Source organism: Camelus ferus, chromosome 8 (assembly GCF_009834535.1).
Source record: "Camelus ferus isolate YT-003-E chromosome 8, BCGSAC_Cfer_1.0, whole genome shotgun sequence".
NCBI lineage: Eukaryota > Metazoa > Chordata > Mammalia > Artiodactyla > Camelidae > Camelus > Camelus ferus.
The window spans coordinates 66,240,866-66,266,522 of record NC_045703.1 but is presented as its reverse complement, the minus strand read 5'-3'; the positions used below and the strand labels follow the sequence as shown (position 1 = coordinate 66,266,522).

Sequence of the window (25,657 nt, the reverse complement as noted above, 5' to 3'; positions counted from 1 at the left end):
TTAGTGGCAAACGTTACTCTCACGGCTGAGGCTCCTCTACTCAGGAGCTGAAACTCGCTAAGTCCTGCTCACCTGGGCCCCCAGAACAGACCTGACGGGTGCTGAAGAAGCAAGTGCCAACTCAGCACGGGCACCGCGCATCCAGGTCCAGGGGGCTGCACAGCCGGCCAGGGCAGTGAGAGCACAGGTCAAACCAAGCATCCATGCTTCACCTCACTCTCGTTCTTCCTAAGCGCGAGCGTGTGGCTCAGTACCAGAGGGTCCGTTCACCTCTCCCTGCATTCTGTGAAGGCATGCAGACATGGAGAAAGACTACAACATAGTCATGCATACAGTCGGTGTCTGAGATTTATGACAGTTATACTCAGGGTTATGCTGTTCAGGTGACCAATTGTTAGAAACAGCATCTCAGCAAGCAAAGGGACCCCAAGTTCACTATATAAAACATAAATGTTTGAATAAGAAAGAAAATGAAGAAAAACATCCTGGTAGGAGAGTTTGCATCTGATGAAATAAACACTTAAGAAAACGCTTCTAGGTTCTTAATCAGAGAGGTAATATAATACAAATGTTATTTCAGAAAAACCTAATCATGATAGGCAAGAAAGCTAGAGAAGGGATAACTCATGAGTTGGTGGTCAGGAAAGGCCTCTCTGAGCAAGCAACCTTGAATAAGGTGGAATCTAAGTGCAAGACGGTACGAACAGGGCAGGGTCCCACTGGGCTCAGACAGGACCTAAGGCTGCAGAGGGAGGTCAGCGAACTGATGGACTGCACCTCGGGGAGGCAGGAGCAAGTCTGAGCTAATCAAGTCAGAGGGGTGAGGGGATCTCCTAATGCTTGGAAATACGATTCTGGCCACTGTGTGGACTAAAGGGAAGTACAGAGGAGAAGCAGGTAACCAGTTAGATCAGTGCACTAACTGGGAACAGAGACGACAGTGGCTCAGATCAGTGTTGGCAGCAGAATGGGAAGAAGTGATTGAACTATGTGTGCACATTATTTCTTATTTCTATATTTACAGTTACATGTATATGTGAACAGATTATGATTACTTTTTAAAGGAGAAAGTTCTCATATATATGAAATATTCAGATCTCTATTTCTGAATTAATTATAATGCAATAAAGTGCAATGAACTAAAAAACTATGCTGAAGATAATTTTTCCTTAATGACTCAGAAGACACTTTGGAATCCTGTAATGCCTTAGGATCACATTATTAATGTCAATTACCCTTGCAGTGCAGAAAAATAGGATTTCCTAGTCCTGGAAGTCCTAGCCACAGCAGTCAGGCAAGAGAAAGAAATAAAAGGGATCCAAATTGGAAAAGAAGAGGTAAAAGTGTCATTATATGCTGATGACATGTTACTATATATAGAAAACCCTAAAAGGTCCACACAAAAGCTACTAGAGCTGATTGAAGAATTCAGCAAGGTAGCAGCTTACAAAATTAACGTTCAAAAATCAGTTGCATTTCTTTACACTAACGATAAATCAACAGAAGAAGAAAGTAAAGAAACAATCCCCTTTAAAATAGCACCCAAAGTAATAAAATATCTGGGAATAAATCTAACCAAGGAGGTGAAAGAATTATACACAGAAAACTATAAACCATTGATGAAGGAAATTAAAGAAGACTTTAAAAAATGGAAAGATATTCCATGCTCTTGGATTGGAAGAATCAATATTGTTAAAATGGTCACACTGCCCAAGGCAATCTACAGATTTAATGCAATCCCTATCCAATTACCCAGGACATACTTCACAGAACTAGAACAAATCATAATAAAATTTATATGGAACCATCAAAGACCTAGAATTGCCAAAGCATTACTGAAGAGAAAGAAAGAGGCTGGAGGAATAACTCTCCCAGACTTCAGACAATACTATAGAGCTACAGTCATCAAGACAGCATGGTATTGGTACCAAAACAGACATATAGACCAATGGAACAGAATAGAGAGCCCAGAAATGAACCCACAAACTTTTGGTCAACTCATCTTCGACAAAGGAGGCAAGAATATACAATGGAATAAAGACAGTCTCTTCAGCAAATGGTGTTGGGAAAACTGGACAGCAGCATGTAAAACAATGAAGCTACAACACTCCCTTACACCATATACAAAAATCAACTCAAAATGGATCAAAGACTTAAACATAAGACAAGATACAATAAACCTCCTAGAGGAAAACATAGGCAAAACATTATCTGACATACATTTCAAAAATTTTCTCCTAGAAGAAATAAAAGCAAGAATAAACAAATGGGACCTAATGAAACTTACAAGCGTCTGCACAGCAAAGGAAACCAGAAGTAAAACAAGAAGAAAACCTACGGAATGGGAGAAAATTTTTGCAAGTGAAACCGACAAAGGCTTGATCTCCAGAATATATAAGCAGCTCATACGACTCAATAAGAAAAAAATAAACAACCCAATCCAAAAATGGGCAGAAGACCTAAACAAACAATTCTCCAAGGAAGACATACAAATGATCAAAAGGCACATGAAAAAATGCTCAATATCACTAATTATCAGAGAAATGCAAATCAAAACTACAATGAGGTATCACCTCACACCAGTCAGAAAGGCCGTCATTCAAAAATCCACAAATGACAAATGCTGGAGAGGCTGTGGAGAAAGGGGAACCCTCCTACACTGCTGGTGGGAATGCAGTTTGGTGCAGCCACTATGGAAAACAGTGTGGAGATTCCTCAAAACACTAGGAATAGACTTACCGTATGACCCAGGAATCCCACTCCTGGGCTTGTATTCAGAAGGAAATCTACTTCAGGATGACACCTGCACCCCAATGTTCATAGCAGCACTATTTACAATAGCCAAAACATGGAAACAGCCTAAATGTCCATCAACAGGTGACTGGATAAAGATGATGTGGTATATTTATACAATGGAATACTACTCAGCCATAAAAACCGACAACATAATGCCATTTGCAGCAACATGGATGCTCCTGGAGAATGTCATTCTAAGTGAAGTAAGCCAGAAAGAGAAAGAAAAATACCATATGAGATCACTCATATGTGGAATCTAAACAAATAAAAACCAAAACAAACAAACAAACAAAAACAAAGCATAAATACAGGACAGAAATAGACTCACAGAGAATACAGACTTGTGGTTACCAGGGGGGTGGAGGGTGGGAAGGGAAAGACTGGGATTTCAAAATTGTAGACTAGATAAACAAGATTACACTGTATAGCACAGGGAAATATACACAAAATGTTATGATAACTCACAGAGAAAAAAATGTGACAATGAGTGTGTATATGTCCATGAACGACTGAAAAATTGCGCTGAACACTGGAATTTGACACAACATTGTAAAATGATTATAAATCAATAAAAAATGTTAAAAAAAATAGGATTTCCAATTTGTTGAAAGCTATATAAACTATATTTTATTGTAATGACTTATTTCAGAAAAAAAGTAAAACAAAAAATTACTTGCCAGAAGAAAAAAAAAACTACTTAACATTTCTACATTCTGGAATTTCAGAATGAACTTTATCTTACATGTTTGCTACAGCTGTGGTCATATTTTACATCCAAATTTTGTTATGCATACATTAAATTTAAAGTTCAATACCAAGTTAGCACATAGGAAAGATGAGAGAATTACAAATCATAATTATTCCAGTCATGAGGAAAGGGCCAAAGTGTAAGCCCAATTATATTTTAGGAAAGAAGGAAGGAAGGGAGTGGCTGAAGGGGTTTTGCTTTAGCAAAAGCTCAAAGTCTACACCAATCTTGAATCATTAAATTAAATCCTCTGCCTAAATGAAACTTTAGAAGCCCAAATATTGGATCTTTTAGTACTAAAAGAAGCCCAAGTGTGAAATTAGAGATCCTTTTTACATTCGGTAAGCTAAACAAAACTGACAGGAACAATTCACATACTTAATTTTATTAATGTTTCTCCATGTACCTCTTTTTTATTACTATTTTCATTGTAAGTCAAACTGTCTGTCCTGACAGATTTAAAAAAAAAAAAAAAGCCAGTGCAGAGCCTTTAGTCTTTTTCTCATCATGCTCCCTTCTCAGCATTGACATGACTTCTGTTCTGTTTGGTTAGAATCACACACAAAAAAGAAAAAGCATACTAACAATTTAATGCCAAGGTTTAGAGAAATTAAATCACATCATCATTTTGGACTCAGTTTCCTTCTTTCTTTCTTTCTTTTTCAATTGAAGTATAGTCAGTTTACAATGTTGTGTTAATTTCTTGTGTATAAGATAGTTATACATGTATGTATAGATTCAGTTATACATATATATATTCTTTTTCATTAAAAGCTATGATAAAATATCGAATATATAGTTCCCTGTGCTATACAATAGAACCTTGTTGTTTATCTCTTTTATATATAGTAGTTTGTATCTGCAAATCCTGAACTCCTACTTTATTCCTCTACCCCCTCTTCCCCTCCCAATAACCATAAGTTTGTTTTCTATGTCTGTGAGTCTGTTTCTGTTTTGTAAATAAGTTCATCTGTGTCACTTCTGTTAGATTCCACATATAAGTGATATCATATGATATTTTCCTCTCTCTTTCTGGCTTACTTCACTTAGAATGACAATCTCTAGTGGACCCAGTTTCAATCAGAATCTGAGTTCTAATCTAGCTCAGCCCTTTGATAGGAAACAGAGCAAACTTCACCTTTGGAGTCAGAGCTCCTTCCTTTCATAGATGAAGCACAAAGCCCAAAGTCACTACCAAGCAGCTCCAAGGAAAGCTGTGTGAGCACAGTCTATGCACAACTCCTACTCCTGGGTCAGCGGTGTGTGAGCCTCCGGCCATCACAGAGACACTCCCTGTCCCTCGCTTCCTCTGCCGCAGCGGGTCCCTCTTCCCCCCACCACCCCCCAGGAGGCTGGTCTGGAGAAGCAGTCGTGGAGGAAGAGGGCCTGGCAGCAGACACACAGTTCCACGCGTTTGCACAGCAAACCACTATTCCGATGATTTTATCAGATAACAACCATGAAGAAGTACCCCAAATTTAAGTTTTGCCCCCAAGACATATTGTTTATTTTTAATCTCATTTTCACTCCAAGAAGCCTAGCAGTTACCATCTGAGCATCTTCTCAGGGTCAAAACGCTATACCAGAGACTTTATATATGAGATAAATACACATTATCCTATTCAATCTGCACAACAGCCCAATATGCTTTTATAATCCCTGCTTCATAGCTAAGGAACCGTATTGAGACTGTACAGCTAGTGTGTGATAGAACCATGAGTTACTGCAAGGTCCCTCTGACACCAAATCCTACGTTCTTTATACCAGTGTTTTTAATCCAACCTTTCAAAACGTCAGCATTATGGGCAACTAAGCACATAAACTTGCACTTTCCCTTAGAAGTATCCAATATAAAATCTAAAACACATATTGTATAACTAGTTGCTTCATTATTGTAGAACCCTACATGTTTAATACACCAGTTGGCTATGCAATTACTTCCTGAATGAATCAGCCATATGGAGATATTTTCCTCCACAGACAACCCAGGCTATATAAACAAAACACTAGCTTTCAGGATTCAGATCTAAAGTGTGTGCAAATGAACAACAAAGTTAATATGTGACTCATGTTGATAAATACTACAGGCGTATGTAAATTAATCTTTTGAAAGTGCAGCAGTTTCTTAAGCATGCTTTCAAAACAGAGGTAGCCTTAGAATTCACTAACTCTCCCGTCTCACCTCATTGGTGCCATCCCTTGCAGCTCAGCGGTCCCTCAGAGGCTCTAAGTCAAACAACATAAACCAGAGAAGCATGATGCGCTTGTACCCCTAGAAACAATAGAAGGCAATGAGTTCTGCACCCAGCAAGTGGTACAAACAATTAGCAACTAGCGATCACAGCATCACTGAGCGCCAAAGAGAGGGCCCTCCCTCTGAGATCGTCCTCCAAATGCTTCAGGGGAAAGGCAGGACTGCAGGGAGTGCTGAGAACTGACACCACAGTATCCTGGAGATGTAAGAGAGAAGGAGGGGCCTGAGGAGAAACGCAGTGGGAAGGATGGAGATGGGACCCTGACAGCACGATCAGAGGAAGTGCGGGGCCAATGCTGTTGTGGTGGATGGTCTGGGGAATGAGTCCAGGCTAAGAGGGACAGCACCAGCAAAGCCCTTCCTACCTGATGCTGTGTGTGCGCCCAACCCTGCCCTCCTGCCCCCACCACACACATGCACAAACGCAGTGGAGGGTGTGGGGAAGGACACAGCAACTCAGGGACAAAGTTTAGAAAATAAACTAAATTAACAGAGGCTAAGTTCAGTAAACGTGACTTGTACTCAACAGTTACGAGTGGCTCTGCAGTTGAACGTCTACACTGCTGTTTGAGGTTTGCTGACTACCATGGCTACAATAAATACAAAACAATTCCTATTAACATCTTTCCCAGAAAAATGCATTTTCACTAGTCACCAAATTACCAAGGTTAAAGTGCACTCCCCCAAACAAAATTATAGATCTCTGGGTATGCCTGCAAGTGGCCACTGCAGTTTCAACAGCTTTGTTGGGGGGTCACCAGCAGAGGACCAGCGGTAGCCCCCAAGCGCCAAGTCAGACCACATTCCTACTTCCGTCCTCACAGTGAGCTCCATTCAGTGCCCAGCAGCAGACCAACCTCAAATGCACTCACCTGGCCCCTGCACTGATGATGTTCCCTGAACTCTGCAGCCCCCCCGGAAGTCCTCCCAGGTGAGCATGAGGACTTGCCCATCCAGGAGCGCTCATACCTGCATGAGAAGAGCAGTCCTCAGGGCTCCCAAGAGGAGACGGCAGACGAGGTGAGGCAGGGCTCCCATAGTCAGGAGGAACCTTCGCCATAATCAAGGCCCCTCTCAAAGCTGCACTGTCCATGAAATGTTCTGTGATCACCCCTCCTCCACCCCATGTCCCTTCCTTCCATGTCTGAGGCAATGACTCAGGTCCCCGTGCAGACCTCACCTTGACGCCCACTCACCTCCCTCACACTGAAGGTGCAACAAAGGCGGCTGACTCCTGTCACAACACTAAACCAGCCCTTAGTAAATGGAAATGTAGGATGTTCAATGATGCAGGGCATACGGGATGAGAGGTCTCCGCCCCAGTGGCCCAGGAGCAGTGCACAGCTCAGTCAGCCTTCCAGTGGAGACCTGGCCCAGAAAGAGCTGACAGGTACTGACTGAACAGGTCTGCTGCCCAAGAAGGTCCAAAATAAGGTTAATTGCCAGGTTCCTTCACCAAATTATGTTTCTTTCAAACATGCAGTTTAAGAGTCTATCTCTGACAGCTGCTACTCATTACACTTTAAGGAAAGATTTGCTCTGAAGTGCTCCTGCTGGGTGCTCCCACAGCAGCCCGAGTTGCCTCTATCAGAGCACCACCACCCTTTACTGTCTTCACTGCAGTGGTCAATGCTGACTCCACTTGCTCCCTGCATCTAGGGCAGAGCCTTGATTTTCCCCTGGGACCACCATTCCCTACTCTGAGCCTTCGTGCTAGAAAAGGGATGACTCCCTCCACTTGGCTCAGGCCTGGCCAGTCAGAGCACTGCCTCCCCTTGGCCACAGTGACTGGTTCAGGTTCGGGCATAACTAAGTCCACATTAGTAAGAGTCAAACCCAACACTTTCATTGGGGAGGAGCAGTCTCTCTTTTTCACTGGAATGAGACATAGGAGACTATTAGCCTAGGTTGCCAAGAGCAACCGTGTGACATGAGCCTGCCTATGAAACCAACGTGGACAGAAGCAGAGAGATGGAGAGTCACCAGGTCCAGGGGGTCAAACCACTATTCAAACCTGATATCACTCAGATGCTTTCAGTTCCAAGACCCAATACTTTCCTTTTACTAACTGCTTAACCCAAAACGAGTCGGTATTCTGTGTTTGCAACCAAACATATCATAATTAATAAAATCTACGCTCATCTTGTTCACCACTAAATCATAGCACTTAGCATGGCAGCTAGCACATAGAAGATGCTTAGTATTTTTTCAAATGAGTTGCATAAAAACTTAGGGTTAAAATCTTTTACATAGGTGTTTTTATTTTTAAAAGTGTCAACAGTGAAACAAATCACAAATCATCTTCGCTAGGAAAAAAATACATAAGTTGACTTTTCAGACATAAATCTATACTGGAAAAGAAGCCTTCCATTTATAGTAATTATTATAAATCCACGGAACTTAAATGAATTTTATACTACACAGAAGTCTTGGCATTTCCTTCCAGATTAAGCTAAATCTATAATCACTGCCTGTTATGTGGCAACATGAATTGTTTTGTACTTTTGATCATTTTTACAGAAAGGACATGGGCTACCTCAAGAGAACATTTGGCTCTGGTCACATCTTTGAAAATTCAATTGTCCTTTTTTTTTTCCATGTAAGAAAAATAAGATAGCTGCTCAACAACAGGGCCAAATGTTCTTAATAAATGGCATACAAACTGGGAATGGATTTTGTTTTTAATAATTAAATTCTCCATTCTTCAGACATGAAGGAAATCCCATTATACAAGTGAAACAGCACAATGTAAGCTGGGGCAGGGGGACAGGGGGAATTAATCCCGACCATGGTCACTAATCCTGACCATATTCTGAGTTGTTTTTCAAGGCACTGCAAAGGATGGGTCTGCAAGGGTCAAGCAACACTTCCACCTACCCCTTCCGCACCGAACAATGAATTTTCATGACCTCTGGCCACAGTTATGAAAGGATACAATGCAGGACAACGACACAAAGTCATGTTACTGATCTACTTGGTAATAAACCTGAAACATCGAGGCCTGCCCCAATGTTACTAAGCCCCTAGAATTGATTGCCCTTGTAAAACTAAGCCACATCAGGAAGAAATACTCTATTTACCTTTCACTTTACGGTGCCAAAGCCAAGTCCCTGTTCCCATGGAGCTTACACTCAAATAGAAATGCCAAACTGTCAAGTACCAATCAACTTTTCTGACCAATACACTCAAGACCAAGAAGTTCAAATAAAAAATTTTAGAGGGAGGTGAATGGTTTAAAACAAAAAAAGACAAAAACCCAAAAGTACTTAGGAAATAAAAGGAACAACTAGGGAATAAAAGAATCTAGAAGAATTAAGAACCCTGGAGCTGGGAAAGTTCTTAGAGACCACCTGATTTTTAAGATAAAGAAAATTAAAGGTCAGAAAGTAGCTGGCCGACAGCCACGCATCCAGTGAGCATCAGAGCCGGAGCAGAACCCACGGTTCCCACCCACTGGTTCCAGTCCATCGTGGATCATATGGGGGCTTTAGAGACACCAGGGTTCAGCATTGCTGCTCCCGGGCCCCATTGTCGTTCTGCTCTGCTAAGACAATGAATCACCACAACTTTATTCTCAAGGATTCCGTAACAAAGGGAACCTACTCTCTTCCAGCCTCTGCTGTGAGCTCACTCTCTGAGGGGGCCTTTCACACAAGGCTCTACAGAGAAAGGCAGCTGAGGACTGACTTCAGCATCTTCCACTCCACACACAGAGGTAATCACTACCCTAAGCCTCTCCTCAGTGGGGGTCACGCAGAGCAGCTAAGAAATGTCATGGCCTGTAACCACCCTCCAGACAACCGTTCTCCAGATAACCCTGCTCCTCTGGTAAGACAGACAGAGCACTAAGACGTCGACAAGACTAGGAGAAATGCTCTGTGAAGTCAGGAGAAACGACCTTAAACAAAAGGACATCTCTTAGCACCTCGGGCTATAAACAAAAAGGATGAGGACAGTTTGCATGAGCTGACAGGGAGCCACTTCCAGATGTTAAGGGGAAAAGCAAAAGTACAAAGAAGCATATATACATACATGCCTAACACTAACACAACGTTGCCGGTTTTATCTCAGTAAAACAGGGGAAAAAACAAATATTTATTATGCTCTTTTGTCAAAGAAAGAAGAGATAATAAGAAAACATTACATAGAGAGAAATACACACAAACATACACTTGCTTATTTTTACACAAGGTAGTAGAAAAAATAAGTCAAATACTGAAGTATCTGTAAGGTAGGTGGAGGGAGCAGAAAGGATAAGGGAAGGAGGCAGTTCTCTGGGTATACGTTTTTATGTACTTTTTGCTTCTGAACACAAGTTAATATTCTACATATTCAAAACAGAAAATAAAACCAACAAGAATGGAAAGAGGAAAAACTTCAAAAAACTAAAATGAAACTGAAACAAACCCAACTGTGTTTCAAACGAATTACTCGCTCACACTGAAGGTGGGGAGAGAGGAATTAATCCAAGCACTTAGGAACATCAACACTGAACTATGCACACTTGGTGTGGGAGGGCAGCACTGGGGGGTAGGGGGGTGCGACCTGCAAGTTCTGAGCTCTTTTGTCCTAGTTTGCTGGGCTGCCGTGACAAAACACCATGGGCTAACCAACTTAAATAGTCCAAATTTTATTTCTCACAGTTGTGGATTTGGATTTCCTAATCCAAGACCTGGGTGCCAGCAATGTAAGTTTCATACTGAGGCCTCTTCTGTCGGCTTGTGGGAGGCCAACGTCCCACTGCGTGCTCAGATGACCCCTTATTTTGTGCACTGAGGGGACAGTGAGATACTCATCCCATCAGGAGGGCCCCACTCTCATGATCTCATCAAACCATAGTTACCTCACATGGGCCCCATCTCCAAGACCACTACATTGGAAGTTAGGGATTTTGAAGAGACACAAACATTCAGTCCATAGCATCCTTTTAGTGGGTTTTTTTTTTTTTGTATTAGTACGAAATAACAAATTATGAAACTATTTTAGGTGTACTGTGAGACTGAGCAAACTATGGAAGAAAAAAATACAAATATGAAATGGGGGAAGCCATGGGGGTGGTTTAGAATTGGAAATACTAGTGTAAACTCATTATTTCTAAAATACACACATAAGTATATATGTGTATATGCATGTGTATATGTGTATATGCACGTGTGTATGTATATGTGTATGTATAGGTCTATGTATATGTGTGTCAGTTTATCACCTCTCAGCTCCAAATGCACCCTTCCATGTCTGCTCTGTGACAAACAGTGGAATTCTGTTAAGCATTTCTCCTTTCATGTGACTATGATGTTAAGCTTTCTCAGTAGAGGGCAATGGAGGGACACTACAGGAGGAAGAGGCTTCCTGAAGTTCCCAGAGATCGTGGAGTGTGGGCATGGCTGCTGTGTAGGTGTGAGAAAATCCAGTAAAACTTGACCCAGCCACTGGCCCAGGACACAGTCCCTCTTGTGACCTCACAGCCTTGCCCTAGTGACAACCTTACTGAAGTTCCCCTGACATCAGAAACCAGAGCCCCTGCCACCTGTCTGTACTACCAGCTGCACGGAGGGTCACACTCCGAGTAGTCATTCCTTCTGCCAGTCCCCCTTCTCCTGGCCCCCACATAGCATTTTGCCCCCAAACTCCCCCTGCACACCACACCAGCAGCTGGTGCTCACCTGCTCCCCTGCCTACACTCCAGAGGGTTGTTTACTACTTCCTTCATCAGCTCCAGTCTGGCTTAGCCAACAAACTTCCCTGCTATCTGCTGGGTAGACCAAACCTTCTCCAGTAAGATCTGAAATCCTTCCAAGCTTGTCCTTTCCTGGGTCCTCTCCCTCAGCCAGAGGGGACCGTAGAGAATTCCCTTATATCTTAACAGTTATTCTTTGATCAGTTACTGGCTCCTTATATTAAACTTTCCCTGGTTTTAACCTGTGAGGTTTCTTCTCCTGACTGGACCCAGACATCTACACTATGTGTATGTACATCTGTAGGTACGTATGTATGTGTCCACTGAGAGGGCCTAGTGACTAGGACACCCCAGGAGCAATGAACACATCTAGAGGCCAGATCTTGTTTTCTAAAACCACACACTAGAGCAAATAGCACTCCTCAGACTGTTTCCAGACCTGGAGTAGGGTGAATACAAGATGAGGCTGGAAGCTGTTGTGTCAGAGAGTAAAGAGGTGCCCCAAAGACTGGAATGTATGAAGAGGACACCAGCTTGAAGGGGCTTCCACTGGCCAAATATGGAACAATTTGAGCAAAACTGGGTCTAAACAATTAAGGACAATGAGCACTGAAGAAAAAAACTGAAATCCATTATGGACCCATTATGTAAATGGATGTACGACTGGATGAATGGGAGAAAGCGGAGCTCAGGCTTACACAGAATGCCCACTGGCAACATTCTGTGGAGGGAGTACTGCCGCTGAAAATCACCATCATGCAAACATCATAATAAAAACTAGTTCAAGCAACAATCATTAGTGGATGATAAACCTAGGAAGAAAATTTCGATAAGGAAGAGGCTTTTTTGCATGGTTTCAAAGTGTCCTCCTGTGAAACGCTTGTCAAATACAAGGCAGAAACACAGTACCTACACAGCAGGGTAACTGGACCACACTGGCCAGGTGAGCAAAATTAACAACAGGGGCAGACAGATACTCTGAGCCTCCACATGGAACACAACATCCAGTATCACTGATGGGATATTTGGCTGCGCACAAGTAACCTGAATTTAATAATAATAATTATAATAAAAATCAGACAAATGCAGACTATTCTATTAAAGAGGAGAAGGGTATTCTTCTAAAATGTCAATGTCATGAAAGAAAAGAAAAACTGAAGAACTGTTCCAGATTAAAGGGCTCTAAACATACGTAACAACTAAATGCCATTTGTGGGCCTAAACTCAATTCTGTACTAGAGGAAAAAATTTGACAAAAGCGGAATATAGACAGTACACTGAAGCACTGAATCAATGCTAAATCTCCTGAAGGGGATAACTGTACTACTGTGGTTATGTGAAAGGATGTCCTTATTCTTAGGACCTATACACTGAAGTACATCAGGGTAAAAGATCAAGAAATATATTCTCAAGTGGTTTGGGAGGGAAAATACAAACACACATGTAAAGATATTATGTGCACAAGCAAGCACAAGTTAACAATCGGTCAATTTATGTAACAACTTAAGAGTTTAACTTTCTTGCAACTTTTATGCATGTTTGAAATTATTTCCAAATAGATAAGGTTTTAAAATGCCTTGTATCCAGGATCTAAGTCATACATTACAGAGTTCTCTGGGGTAAGCATGCAGCTCTGCCATAATCCTCAAAAAAAGGAACCATCCAAAATGATGCAGTTCAATATGGTAGCCACTAGCCACAAGTGGCAACTGAGCACTTGAGATGTGCCCAATTCGAATTGAGATGTGCCAAATTTCAAAGACTTAATATGAAAAAGAATATAAATTATCCCACTCATGGTTTTTATATTGATTACATATTGAAATGGTATTTTAGACAGATTACATAAAATATATTGTTAAAATTTCACCTGTTTCCTTTTATTTTATACTGTAGCTACTAGAATTTTAAATTACGCACATGGCTCATATTTCTCTTACAGTGCTGATCTAAAATACAATAATACCTTTTTTTTTTTAAAAAGAAGTGCTGATCTCTTAAACAAGTATTTCATACTAGAAGAAAATGTCAATTAACATTACAGATTCTGACTCCTCTAAGGTGATTTCGGTCTTGGAAATAAAGTACATAATTATGTTTTTTAAAAGGCATAATTAAGGTAAAAGAAAAATTTTAGGCTTAGGAGACAAGAAAGAGTTCTCTGGTCATGTTGTTCAAATAATTCCCTATTTAGCCACCATTCCCATCTGCAGGAAATTTCCTGAAGAGGGGAAAAAGTAAAATCTAAAATTGTGAAAATGTCAAGTGAATGGAAAGACAATAATAGATGGTTTTTATACTTCTGGTTTTAAACTCTGTATGAATAAAATCAACTTCCCAAGCCCTAAACATTAACTTACAGTATCTTATAAACAAAGCCATTAAACATTTACTTCTGCTACCAAGGAGTTTACAAAATAAACTTGACTGACAACAATGTTATTTCCAAAGTTATTTATTTTTCTATTTTAAGGCTCTGATTAACAAACTTTTCCTTAAATTCTAAAAATTTAAGAAGGAAAGAATGAGAAGAACAGAACTAAGACAGACAAAACTGGGTTTTGCTGTTATAGGGATTATATATAGGGAGGAGAAAGGAAGGTTGGACATGAGCTTGAACAGGATATTTCAGGGTAACGAAAGGTCCCTGGGACAGAGACAATTTCCTGTGTTTTAGTAGAAGAAATCTAACTAGGCCAAGTGGAAAAAACAACAAATGTCAGTAAGAATTCCATAAAACAGCAACAATGAAGGAGAGAAACTAAATGCAGTTTGCCAGAAGGTATGACAAAAACACAGAGCAGTACAGTCTTCAGCAAAACGCATAGGCATGCTGGATTTCAGAGGCTGGAGTCAAGCATGTGGGCGGAGCCAATAAGAAACAGCAAACTGAGGCACAGCACAGGTTCCTGGGCCCTCTTTCCTCATCCTGTACCCTCCCCACCCATCCCAGACCATATCCCAGAGAGATGACTTCAATTAACACTAGACAAAACCTCCTATTAGAATATGATACCCACTGCGCAGTGCACTACGAATCCGTTTCTATGGTACGTTAACAGCCCCCCGTTGAGGGATTGGCAGAGGCTCCAGGCATACCCAGGACCACGAGTCAAGTTCCCTGGGCTTGGAGAGAAGCAGGCAGCACGAATGAGTGTGCTTATGACAGTCAAGAATGTTTTGTAGATAAGGAACCAACACAGATGAGGTGCCCAACATCCCAGAAATCCCAAACCTATAATGAAAGTAGTGGCACTAGCCCAGCCTCCCTCCCAGCTGGGATACCTCCCATCCTGCTCCTAACCCCTCACCTGCCTCCCACTTCACATTCCATCCCCATATTTTGCAATCATGAGGCTAACACAAGCAGTCTCAGCTAAGAGGCCATGGCTCCACTGTTCCGTTCTAGGAAATACAGGTGGGTAAACCCCAAAGATGACAGTTTGATAATAAACAAGAACTAATGCTTAATGAGCTCTTCTATGTGCACTGTCTGTGAGTCACATCTGATGGTCACCACAACCACTTTAGTGGCAGGTGTTATGTTCCCTTAGAAATAACACAATCACAGCACAGAGAAGATAGTACTTGTCCTAAATTGCACAGGAAGGGGCTCAATTCAACCCCAAGCAGTCTGGCTCAAGAAGCTATAGGTCCACTTTGTAATAAATCATGAATACAGATGCTATAGTTAAAGAAATACTTCTCTGCCCAGGACTTCAGTAATCATCTCATTCACTCTCATTTTGACATGATGAAGCTTGAAGCTACTTCCCTAGGAGGATATTACCAAAAAAATTATTGCCTTGTACCCACATCCCTCTGTCATTCTCTCTAGCAAGAATAACACCAAAAAAATAATGTTTTCCATGCGTCTAAATTACTTTCAGACATAATCACTTATTCCTATCACGAGGAAAAAAATATAGACAAACCAAATTGCTAAAGGAAGGAAATGAACAATGCCATTATTTTGACAAATTCTATTTTCTTAATAAAATATAATTCTATTACATTCTGGTTTTTTGTTTAGGGAAAATAAATCTACATTTAATGCCATTAAGAATCTTTTAAAATATCTTAACAGGAGATTTCTGATTTAAGATGTCAAAAGAAAGATGATCCTAAGCCTTCTCCTAGAAATCACCTCAAAACAAGGAGCATGAAAACAGACAAAAGCCATCTTCAAGGGTGCCCAGACCACAGGGTGCAAAGACAGAAAATGGATAAAGGAGTGTGCTCACTGGCTTCGGAGAAAAGAGGGGTGCTGCAGAGAGGTGCCTGGGAGAGGGAGCCTGGAAAGGCTCAGGGATGAGATTCCAGGTCCTGTGAGGGGTAGGCTGAGCTGAAACCAGAGGGCCAGGGTGAAAAGCCACGTGCAGAGCAGGTTAGCCCAGGTACCCATGCAGCCAGCAAAGCTCCCCTCCTCAGGCTCAGAGATGTAACCAGGCAGTTTTCACCCACAGCATCAGACGCTGCTGGCTTACTTCCCTGGCAAAGCGAACCACAAAAGTCAGTCTTGGGGACACTGGGCACAGAGAAGACAATAACGAGGACGGAAAACTGGGGTGATTTTCCGAGAGGTTAAGAGTGTGGAATCTGAGATGTTCCTGACTCCGTCTCAGCTCTGTCAGTTAACACAGATGTTATCTTAAGCAACCTCCTTAATGTCTCTGCACCTCATCTATAAGATGATGATAGTAATAGGTTCAAAGTCCCACACTGGATGCCAGGAGTGAACGAGTTAAAGCTTTTAGAACAGTACTCAGCACAAGGCAAGCACCCCTCCTCCTGCCCCTTCTACCACCACGACCCCCAGCACACGCACTCACACACCAACGCACCCACACACACCCTTAGCTTATTCTGCCCATTTTTTGGATTGGGTTGTTTGTTTTTTTATTATTAAGTTGTATGAGCTATTCATATATTCTGGAAATTAAGCCCTTGTCAGTCTCATCTTTTGCAAATATTTTCTCCCATTCCGTAGGTTGTCTCCTCGTTTTACTTACACTTTCCTTTGCTATGCGAAAGCTTATAAGTTTAATTAAGTCCCATTTGTTTATTTTTGCTTTTATTTCTACTGCCTGGGTAGACTGCCCTAGGAGAACACTGCTAAGATTTATGTCAGATAACATGCTGCCCATGCTTTCTTCTAAGAGGTTTACAGTGTCTTTTCCTAAGTCAAAAGATCTGTGAGGAGGCTTGTACAGCATGGTGGTGACGGAGAGAAGGCACGTTTCAGAAGACAGTGGGAGGCCCTGCGAATACCTGGATTTGGGAACAAGGAAAGGGCAGGGGGATTTCTGCACTGTAGGCGTGACTCACTGGCTGGTTGTGGGGCCATCTACTGAGATGGAGAAGACAGTGAAACAGGTTTGGTGGCTGAAGAGGCAGTTGGAAAACAAGTGCTCTCTTAGATGACCTACAGCTTGAGAAGCCTGGTGATTGATGTCCAATTTTGTGCCTCATACATCAAGTCGAGGAATGGAGTCTGGAACTAGAAGGAGATGTCAGGTGGAAGATATAAATTTGGGCGTCATCAGCCCCCAGGTGGATTTAGAGCCAGCTTGGAGAGACCATCTAGTAAAGGATACACACCTGGGGCCTCCCCAGCATTCAAAGATGAGGTGAAGATCGACAGAGCCAGCAAAGAAGGCTGCAAAGTAGAGGCCAGAAAGGTTAAGAGGGAAACCAGGAGAGTGTGGTGTCCTGGAAAGCAAGAGAAAATAACATTACAACGCCACTAATGCTACCAAGACACCAAGTGCCAGAAAGTGACCTCCAGGTTTAGCAATGTGAGGTCACTGGCAACGTGACCACTTCAGCAGAGTGGTGGGGAAAGGAGCCCCACTGAAGTGAGCTAACAAGTTTAAAGGAAATTTAAATAAACAAATGACATTTTAAATAGCAGGAGGTAAGGAAATTAAGACCACAAGAATGGACAATCTTCCGGCAAGTTTTACCAGCCCACACAAGTAGATAACTACAGTAAAGCATTGCCGTGTAAGCACAGACGTCTGCCCAGTTTACAGCAGAGGCAGGCCCGCGGTGGGGAGTGGGGAGTGTGGTGGACAGGGATCAGCAGGAGACGGAGTAACCAGGTCCAAAACTCCAGGTGAGACTGGCCCTATAGCGATGTGTCCCTGTAATGAAACTAATCCCACCAAACACAAATAAGGGCCCGTCTGCTCTTGAGTGAAGAAAGTCTTGCTAAACGAAGAACCAGTGCTCACCGCGACTAACCTGCATGACATGAGTAATATCTGTAAGAAACTGTTTTCTAGAAAAACAAATTCCCAAGTTTTTCAGCTGTGAAATCTGCAGACTACTAGATCTGACATCTGCAGTTTGGGTGTCCCAAGGCCAGAAATAGAGCCAGAATCTTGCAACAGTTCTTGCCTAGAGTTTTCAGTGTGTGTCAGGGTCGAGGCAAGGGGATTTCGCTCCTTGTGGTGGAAGGGCAGTGAAGATAAGGTAACTAAAGCAATGGACAGGGCTGAGTTAAATGCCATTCTTCCTGGAAATGAAAAAAGATAAAACTCTTCAGAGATTGCTTTTCACAATTCCCTTAAAGGAAGATATGGGTTCATAATCATTTATTCAAAATCCTTGGGACAAGATAAGTTCTGAAATTCAGAATTTTTGAAATTTTAGGTTCTGAAAAAAGCAGAGTCTCGGCAGGAACCACAATCAAACACATAGATTTCTGCAGCTAAAGTGACAGGATGATGACAATAGCCTCACATCAGTTCAGGTCTTGCCATTAAATTAGTTATGCAAAAACCTTCCATGTTCAGAGCCCTTAGATTTCACAACTGTGGACAAGGAAGGGACAGAGGACTTACACATAACACAAGTTTCAAGAAAATAAAGATACACTGAAGGAGAATGTCAGAGCCCTGGGTTCAAATTCCAGTCGTCCTCCATACGAGCTGTAGGAACCTTGGCAAGCTGTTTAACGTCCACAAGCCTTAGCTTTCTGACCTGTAAAATGGAAATAATGATATTCACCCCTTAGTCTGCTGTGAAAACCACATGAGGCAATTAGGTGGGAAGGTTGGAAGGTAATTGGCATGATGCCTGGCACTTGGCAGTAGGATGACTAACCACCCCAGTCTGCCTGGGACCCTTCCAGTTTTAGCACTGACAGTCCCACAGGCTGGGAAACCAGGATGGCTGGTCACCCTACTTGGCAGGGGCTCAGTAAATAAGAACTATTCTAATATTAAGAATAGAAATTAAAGGCAAAAAAAATACAAAATGGAAAAATCACATGAAATAGTTTAAACAGTGAAACATCTATGCCACTGGGAATTATAATCACCCCTTTTGTGGTAGGCAGAATTCTGTAACAGCACCCCCTGATGTGGTCCCCTCCCATGGAGTGTGGGCGGGTCTGGCCTTTTTCAGAGATGGAAAGTCACAGAGATTCAAAGTTACAGCAGATGCCCTCCTGCTCGCCTTTAAGAAGCCAGGCCTTCAAACTGCCATTTCGTGGAGACGGCCACATGGCAGGGTACAGCAGGCAGCCTCTAGGAGCTGAGGGCCTCAGTCCTACAGCTGCAAGGAACTGATTTCTGCCAGCAATCTGAACAAGTCTGCAGGAATACCCCAAGCCTCAGATGAGGCTCTGCTGGCACCATGCTTCCCAGCCTTGTGAGACCCCACACAGAGGACCCAGTTACACCAAGCCAGGACTTCAGATCTATAGAACTGTGAGATAAATGGGTGCTGTGAAGCACTAAGTCCATGGTAATTTATTACACAGCTTAGAAAAATATATCTCTTAAGAGAGCATCCACACAGGGAACTATATTCAATATCTTATAATAACCTATAATGGAAAAGAATCTGAAAAAGAATATATATAAATACATATATGATATGTATAATCACTTTGCTGTACACCTGAAACTAACACAACATTGTAAATCAACCATACTTCAATAAAAAAAATTTAAAAACAGAGCATCCAGTTCAAAATTACAGATATATATTGATGTGTGTGTGTGTGTGTATTCAGGATAGAAGTATTTATAAACCGTTAATTCCTTGCATAGAACTATTTTTTTTTATATGAAAACTTCAAATCCAAAAGAAGATTCTTACCCAACTGAACTTTTCATACATTGATGGCAGGGGTATAAAATGGCACAAAAAAATCACTTTGGAAAACTTTTTGACAATTCCTACCAAACCTACACGCATGCCAGCTCTACAACTGGATGCCCCGTCCTGAGTGCACGGACCCATGAGAAGACATGCACGTGGGTGTTCAGAGCAGGTGTCACCAGAACAGCAGAAACTGGAAACAACCCAACAGCCCACCAACAGAAGAGTGGGAAAACCGCGGCGTCCTGCTTCAGTGGAAAACGAGCATCAATTAAAAAGAGCAAACTAACAGCACACACAACAGGGATGAATCTCACAGGTAACAACGCTGAGTGAAAGAAGACAGACAGAAAGAGGATAAAATGAACAATCCCACTTACACAAAGTTCAAGTGCAGACACAAATTATCTGTGGTGACAGACGCCAGAGTCCGGGCCACCTCTCAGTGAGGTGCAGGGCCGGGGGTCGGGGGTAGCAGATACCTGTGAGGGGTTCTGGAAATGTTCCACATTCTCACCTGGTTGGTGGTTACTTACGTGAGTGGCTGTGTATGTAAGTGATCACTGAGACGCAGGCTTAAGGTGAATGCACTTTAGCATATGCCACCCTTCAGAAACACACTTCTCCTTCACAACAACTATTCAAAAACCATCCTATGACAGGTTAAGATGGACTTCTCAAAAGAAATAAGTGAACAGTGAAGCATGAACACCATTAACATGCTATCCAGGCACACCTCTTCTTTTAAACACACTGCTCACTATATATCTGGGTTGAATGAATTTCAAAGATAACAACCATGTTTATGTTTCAGAAGCCCAGAGGAATCTATATGCATGTATACACAGCATAATATCCTCAATATAATATACCCAACAGATGTGAAAAACCATGGCACTTGTTCAATTAATTACTTCTTTCACCTATGCCCAATTAATTCCTTGGTTTACCTCCAAGTACAAGAAATACAAGCTAGGTGTTAAACCGTCACCCAGCATACACACGTGAACTGTGCGCGGCAGGGACGGCACCCCTTTCATGGTTCACTCTGCCCGTCCAACACTGGGGCAGCATCTCTGCCACTGAGGTGGGGCGACCATAAAGGCTCAGAGGCAGGACAGTGAGGTTAGGATCATCTCATTCAACCTCACACCTGGTCAAAAAGCAGCCCTGGTGTCCCTGCCACCCAGCGCTGGGAAATGAGCACAAGGGATGCTGGAGAGTTGACACACTTGGAGGGGGACACAGGCCATTGGGAGGACACACTCGGAGAGGGACACAGGCCACCGGGAACTGTGTCTCCCACTGGAACACAGGAGACAGAGTTCACTGGGCAGCAAATCTGAGAAACTGAAGCAAAGCAAGTTCTGAGTCCATTTTGGGGAGGAGGGGGTCAAAAATGAGCCAACAAAAAGTGAAACAGGACCCCAGCTCACCTCGCTATTGTGGCCGCGCAGGTTGAAGTTTATTCTCTGCGGAGTGTTCCTGTCCCGGCGGCAGTGGCTGGCGGTGAAAGTCACCCCCACGACGCCCCGCCCGTTGCCCGTGGCCAGCCAGCCCTCCTCGTAGTAGCGCCGCCTGCACACCGGCTTCTCCTTCTCACTCTTGGGGACGCGCCCCTTCCAGGACAGGCAGAGGATGTTGGAGTCGCTGCAGAGGACAGGCCCATGTTCCACCGCTGCATACATACTTTTTTTTGAAGAACCGTTTGACTTAAAAAGTAACGCTGAAGGCCGAAAAATGTAAACCAATTCCTTTCATTGATTTGTTTGTTTTATTTCTGTGGTTGGCTTGTGTTGGTTTCCCTGACCCCCTTTAATTAAGACTGACCTGGTTCTATTTGGAAGGTCAGTATTTTATAAAGATCCACCAAATGCATAGTGAAAAAATTCCTCTATAAAAGATGATGGCAGTCGGCTAAGAAAAGACAATACTTAAAAAAAAGTGGGGTCCATTTTTATTTTCAAGTCCTCAGAGGAAGAGCGGGCTGACCCTTTGGAGAAAGAGCATTGTTAACAAGTGGTGATAAAGAAACTGAGTGTTCTTCTTTTTACTCAACTTGGTTATTCGCATTCAGCCTGAGATTCCAGTTTAGTGAAATGTGATTCCAGAGACAAAAGGGTTGCAAATACATAGATTTCAAGTAACTTAAGGCTTTAAGAATCCCTCAAGCTGGAATTTTCTCTTCAAAAGTTCAGATGCAGAGACAGAACACAGGGAATCACCTTCCTTCTGAAGCCACCCTCTGGCTTGTCTTCTGAACTAGACAAATTTCTGCTGCTAAAGCTGAAAAAGATTGCATAAAGGGGAAAAAAGGCACACAAACTGTGCAAAACAGACCAGAGTTTGTGCAGACAGCAGTCCAAATTTTGGCAGAAAAAAAGACTCTTTCCCTGCTGTTCAGAACCAGAAACCTCCAACTTCAGAGCCCAGCCTGGCTCCCCAGCAGGTGGCTGTGTCCCCAGGGAGGCCCTCTCTGCAGGCTGACCCACCCCGCAATGCCATAGGGGCCAGGGAGAAAGCCCCTTCCCTCAGCAGAGTCACAAGGTTCTAAAGCTCTCGCAGGAGTCTGAGTGTCTGCCTCCAGGGAATCCTAAACCCTCTTGCCGACACGCAGGAGCCAAGCTGAGCTGCAGAATGTCGCCTCCTTCCGCCCTCCCCTAGTCACTTCTCCCCTTTCTGCTTCTAAAGATTACAAACTTTTCCATCTTGAAGAACAAGAACTAATCTCAGAATTAAGTCCATCAAGTAATCCTCCTCTTATATGCAAATCTTCTTGGACTCAACAGGGAAGAGAATCCCTTAAAGCAAAAACGTGGGCGAGAGATGGGCTCTTCCCCACTTTCTCCCTAAAGGCTGAGCACGTTTGGCTGATGGGCGCTTTCCTGTTAACCTCAGAGACTGTCTCCAAACATCATGTGTACAGTCCAAGGAAAGAAGCTTTACTCGGATGCTCTTTGACAATTATTTTGCAATTATCAGTTTCAATTGCTACCTTAAGCTATTATCCTGTAGATACGGGAAAGGAAAGGGGAAATAATAAATTAAAATTTCTCAAAAACCAAAAAAGGCAAAGGAATTAGTTCATTTTTCAAATCTGTCTCATCATACCCTAACTTGCTTTCCTCCAGTCATAACCACACAGTAGGAGTTACTTTTCAGTCCAGAATTTGAACATCTGTCCAGATCACCAAACCCACTGAAAAATAAAGTGCAAAAAACACTGCACGCTCCCACCTGTGATGCTTGAAATCACACGTCTCCCTCAGTTTCCTCCTCACTTAATTCCTTCTCTACACTGAAGAGGTATTTTTGAGGCTTGATCTGTGCAAGTTTTTTTTTCTTCTTTTTGCAAACTTTCTTTACCCGTGAAGACCATACGGAAAACTGGCCATCAGTGATGTATTTCTCTCCCCGGGCTCCCAAGCCCAGTGGTGTCAAGTTGCTCCATCTGATTCTTAAATGAATTTTCATCAGTTGTAAAACTCTTCAAGTATGCACAAGAATGAGTCTGTCTTCTCGTGTAACTGTGTACGTATAGAAAGGTTTTAAACATACATAGACATACACTCTTCAATTGGTGCACAAAATGTCTGTTTTCCCAGTCATTTCAGGAACCATGGGATTAATCACAGCTTGAAGGCCCTGGAGTCTTACAAATCTGTAAAACAAAACAGGATATAAAGAAAAAAACTTTAAAATATTGAAGAATAAAGGTTCTAATACACCTTTATTCATAAACATACGAACCTAGTAATTGAAATCAGAGACCCACCTGGACTTAAATACATCAAATGGAGCCCCTGATTGGTAAAATTTAAATAGTAAAAGGGTACTCCTCGCCAACTTACAGACAACGTGCAACAGAAGGGGCTGAATGCCACGCACCATTCAGTAAGTCTGCCGGCAGCTTGGCACGCTGAATGAAATAACACCATGTTGTCCTTTCTAAGACTGTGGGCCCTGAAGGTGCTCCTTTACCCTCCAGATGTGATCATCCTAAGTTAAGCAGGCATCCTCAGAAAGGAGACGGAAGAGGCTCAAGCAAGTTATTTGAATTGATGTTTTTACTGTCGGTAAAAGATACTCCCTGAAGACACAAAGCAGCAAGGATTTTAAAGCTCTCCATCCCAGGTTGCTGGCAGGTCACAGAGCAGGGCACAGCTATCTTCTCGGCTTTTAAGTCTATTGGCAATAAAGAGGATAGAGAATCTCTGCTCTCTTCCTTCCTACTGTCTTCAGTCCAGGCCCACATCACCTCCACAAAAACACTGGGTGACTTGATCCCTAACTTCCCGACACCATCCCACCTTCCAGAGGACCCTCAAAATGACCTTTCTAAAATGCAAAGCTGCTTGAAGAGCCTGGATTGTTCTCATCCTACCCAGGCAGTCCCCTAGAGAACTGCCTGAAACAAACAGCTGAGCCCCGCCCCCAAATACCTGACACTGAAAGTCTAGGGCTGGGCCCAGGAATCTGCATTTCTATCCAGTTCCCAAGAGATGCCAACGTTGCTAGTCTGGGACCAGCTTTGAGAACCACTGCCTATGAGATCAAGTCCCAGCAAGACCCTTCACGATCTGACTTCAATTTGTCCTCTTGTGCCACAGCCTCCACATCCAGCCTGTGTTGCCACCGTCACCATCTGGCCACTCCCGGTCCCCAAATACTGTGTTCTCCAAATCCTTCACACATCTCCACACCTGCTGCTCCTTTACCAGGCCAGGCCCAACACTTCCTTTAAAACCCACCTACAGCAGCACACCTCCTGTGAAGCTGCCCAGAGACCCTGTACTAACCTGGGTACCAGCGTTCATCACACTGCATCCTAACACTCTTCTCTGTGCTCCTCTAGGCCGGGGGCCTGTTATTCTCATCCCTGGCACAGAGCTTAGCACAAATGATTAAAAACCCAATAAAAGTTTGTAGGGAGGAGGCAGGCGGGGCAAGGTAGCAGTTACACATAATTTCCCTGAGATCCCAATTCAAACAAGTCACAGTATATATACTTCAAATGTGTCTAAAATCAAAACAAATTCTCTCAGGAAGCACTTGTACCTGGGAAAAAAGTAAAAACAAATGCTATAAAATTCAAATTAATGCTATGCTCTTCCTCCTAAAATTCTAATGCCACTAATACTACTTTAGTCTCTACCCTGGCTTGGGGACAGTGCCACAGAAGGGAAATACAGAAGCAACCTCTCACGACCCAGCAATATATACACAGGGTTTAAACTATTTAAGAGCATAATCCACAATTATGAAAGCATCCACACTAACCATGACAACGGAAACAGTTCCCTGACACCCTCCCAGAGGGATCCAAAACATCAAAATAATTTTCAACACAATTCTAAGGCATTATTTGCCTTCTTCACTGTGTTGACAATTGTATCAATGGTGCAAAAGCAACAGTGGGTCAAACTGCCAGCTCTGTGACATGAATCAAGGCCCTGGCGCCAACCCGTACCAGTACTCAACAGATTTTTTTTAAATGCTAACTTCACTTAAGAATGTTCTTAGTTGGACTCAACACTCTGATTCCTACAGACATTTCTCTTTGGGACGGTATCTCTCTGCTACTTGACTGCTTACAGACCAAGATGCCAAAAACAAACTTAAAGAAGATATCCAAAAGAAACTAATATAGTGTTGTAAATCAACTATACTTCAATAAAAAAGTAATAAAAGAAATGTTCTTTATGCTGCAGTAAAAATTTTTAATTTCATTAAATCTCATCCCTTGAGTACATGGCTGTTTAACATTCTGTGTTTCAAACAGTAAGTACACATACAGCATTTCTGCTGACCACTGCACTACAGTAATCCTAAGAAAAAGTGCTTGTGTTATAGTTTAAGTTGCAGGCTGAGAAAATTGCTTTTTTTTTTTTTTCATGAAATGCCATATTTACTGGAAAGAATGAACGACAAATTATAGTCATTCAGCCTTGGGTCTTTGGCAGACAGTTTCTCGAACACGAGCAAAGTGAGCTGTCACTTTAAAGAAAACAACCGATGGTATTTGTTGCTGATAATAAAAGTAGAGCTTTCAAGTTAAAATCAGAAC

The 25,657-nt window shown here is 42.5% G+C and overlaps 1 protein-coding gene across 1 annotated transcript in view; it reads right to left on the bottom strand.

Annotated features, from left to right (window-relative positions):
• The window catches only part of TULP4 (TUB like protein 4), a 209,456-nt gene that overhangs the window by 135,969 nt on the left and 47,830 nt on the right, over positions 1-25,657 (bottom strand). The window contains exon 2 of the mRNA XM_032485260.1: positions 21,027-23,251. Coding sequence (XP_032341151.1) covers positions 21,027-21,278 — 252 coding nt within the window. The 5' untranslated portion in view covers positions 21,279-23,251. The remainder of the gene's footprint in view (positions 1-21,026; positions 23,252-25,657) is intronic.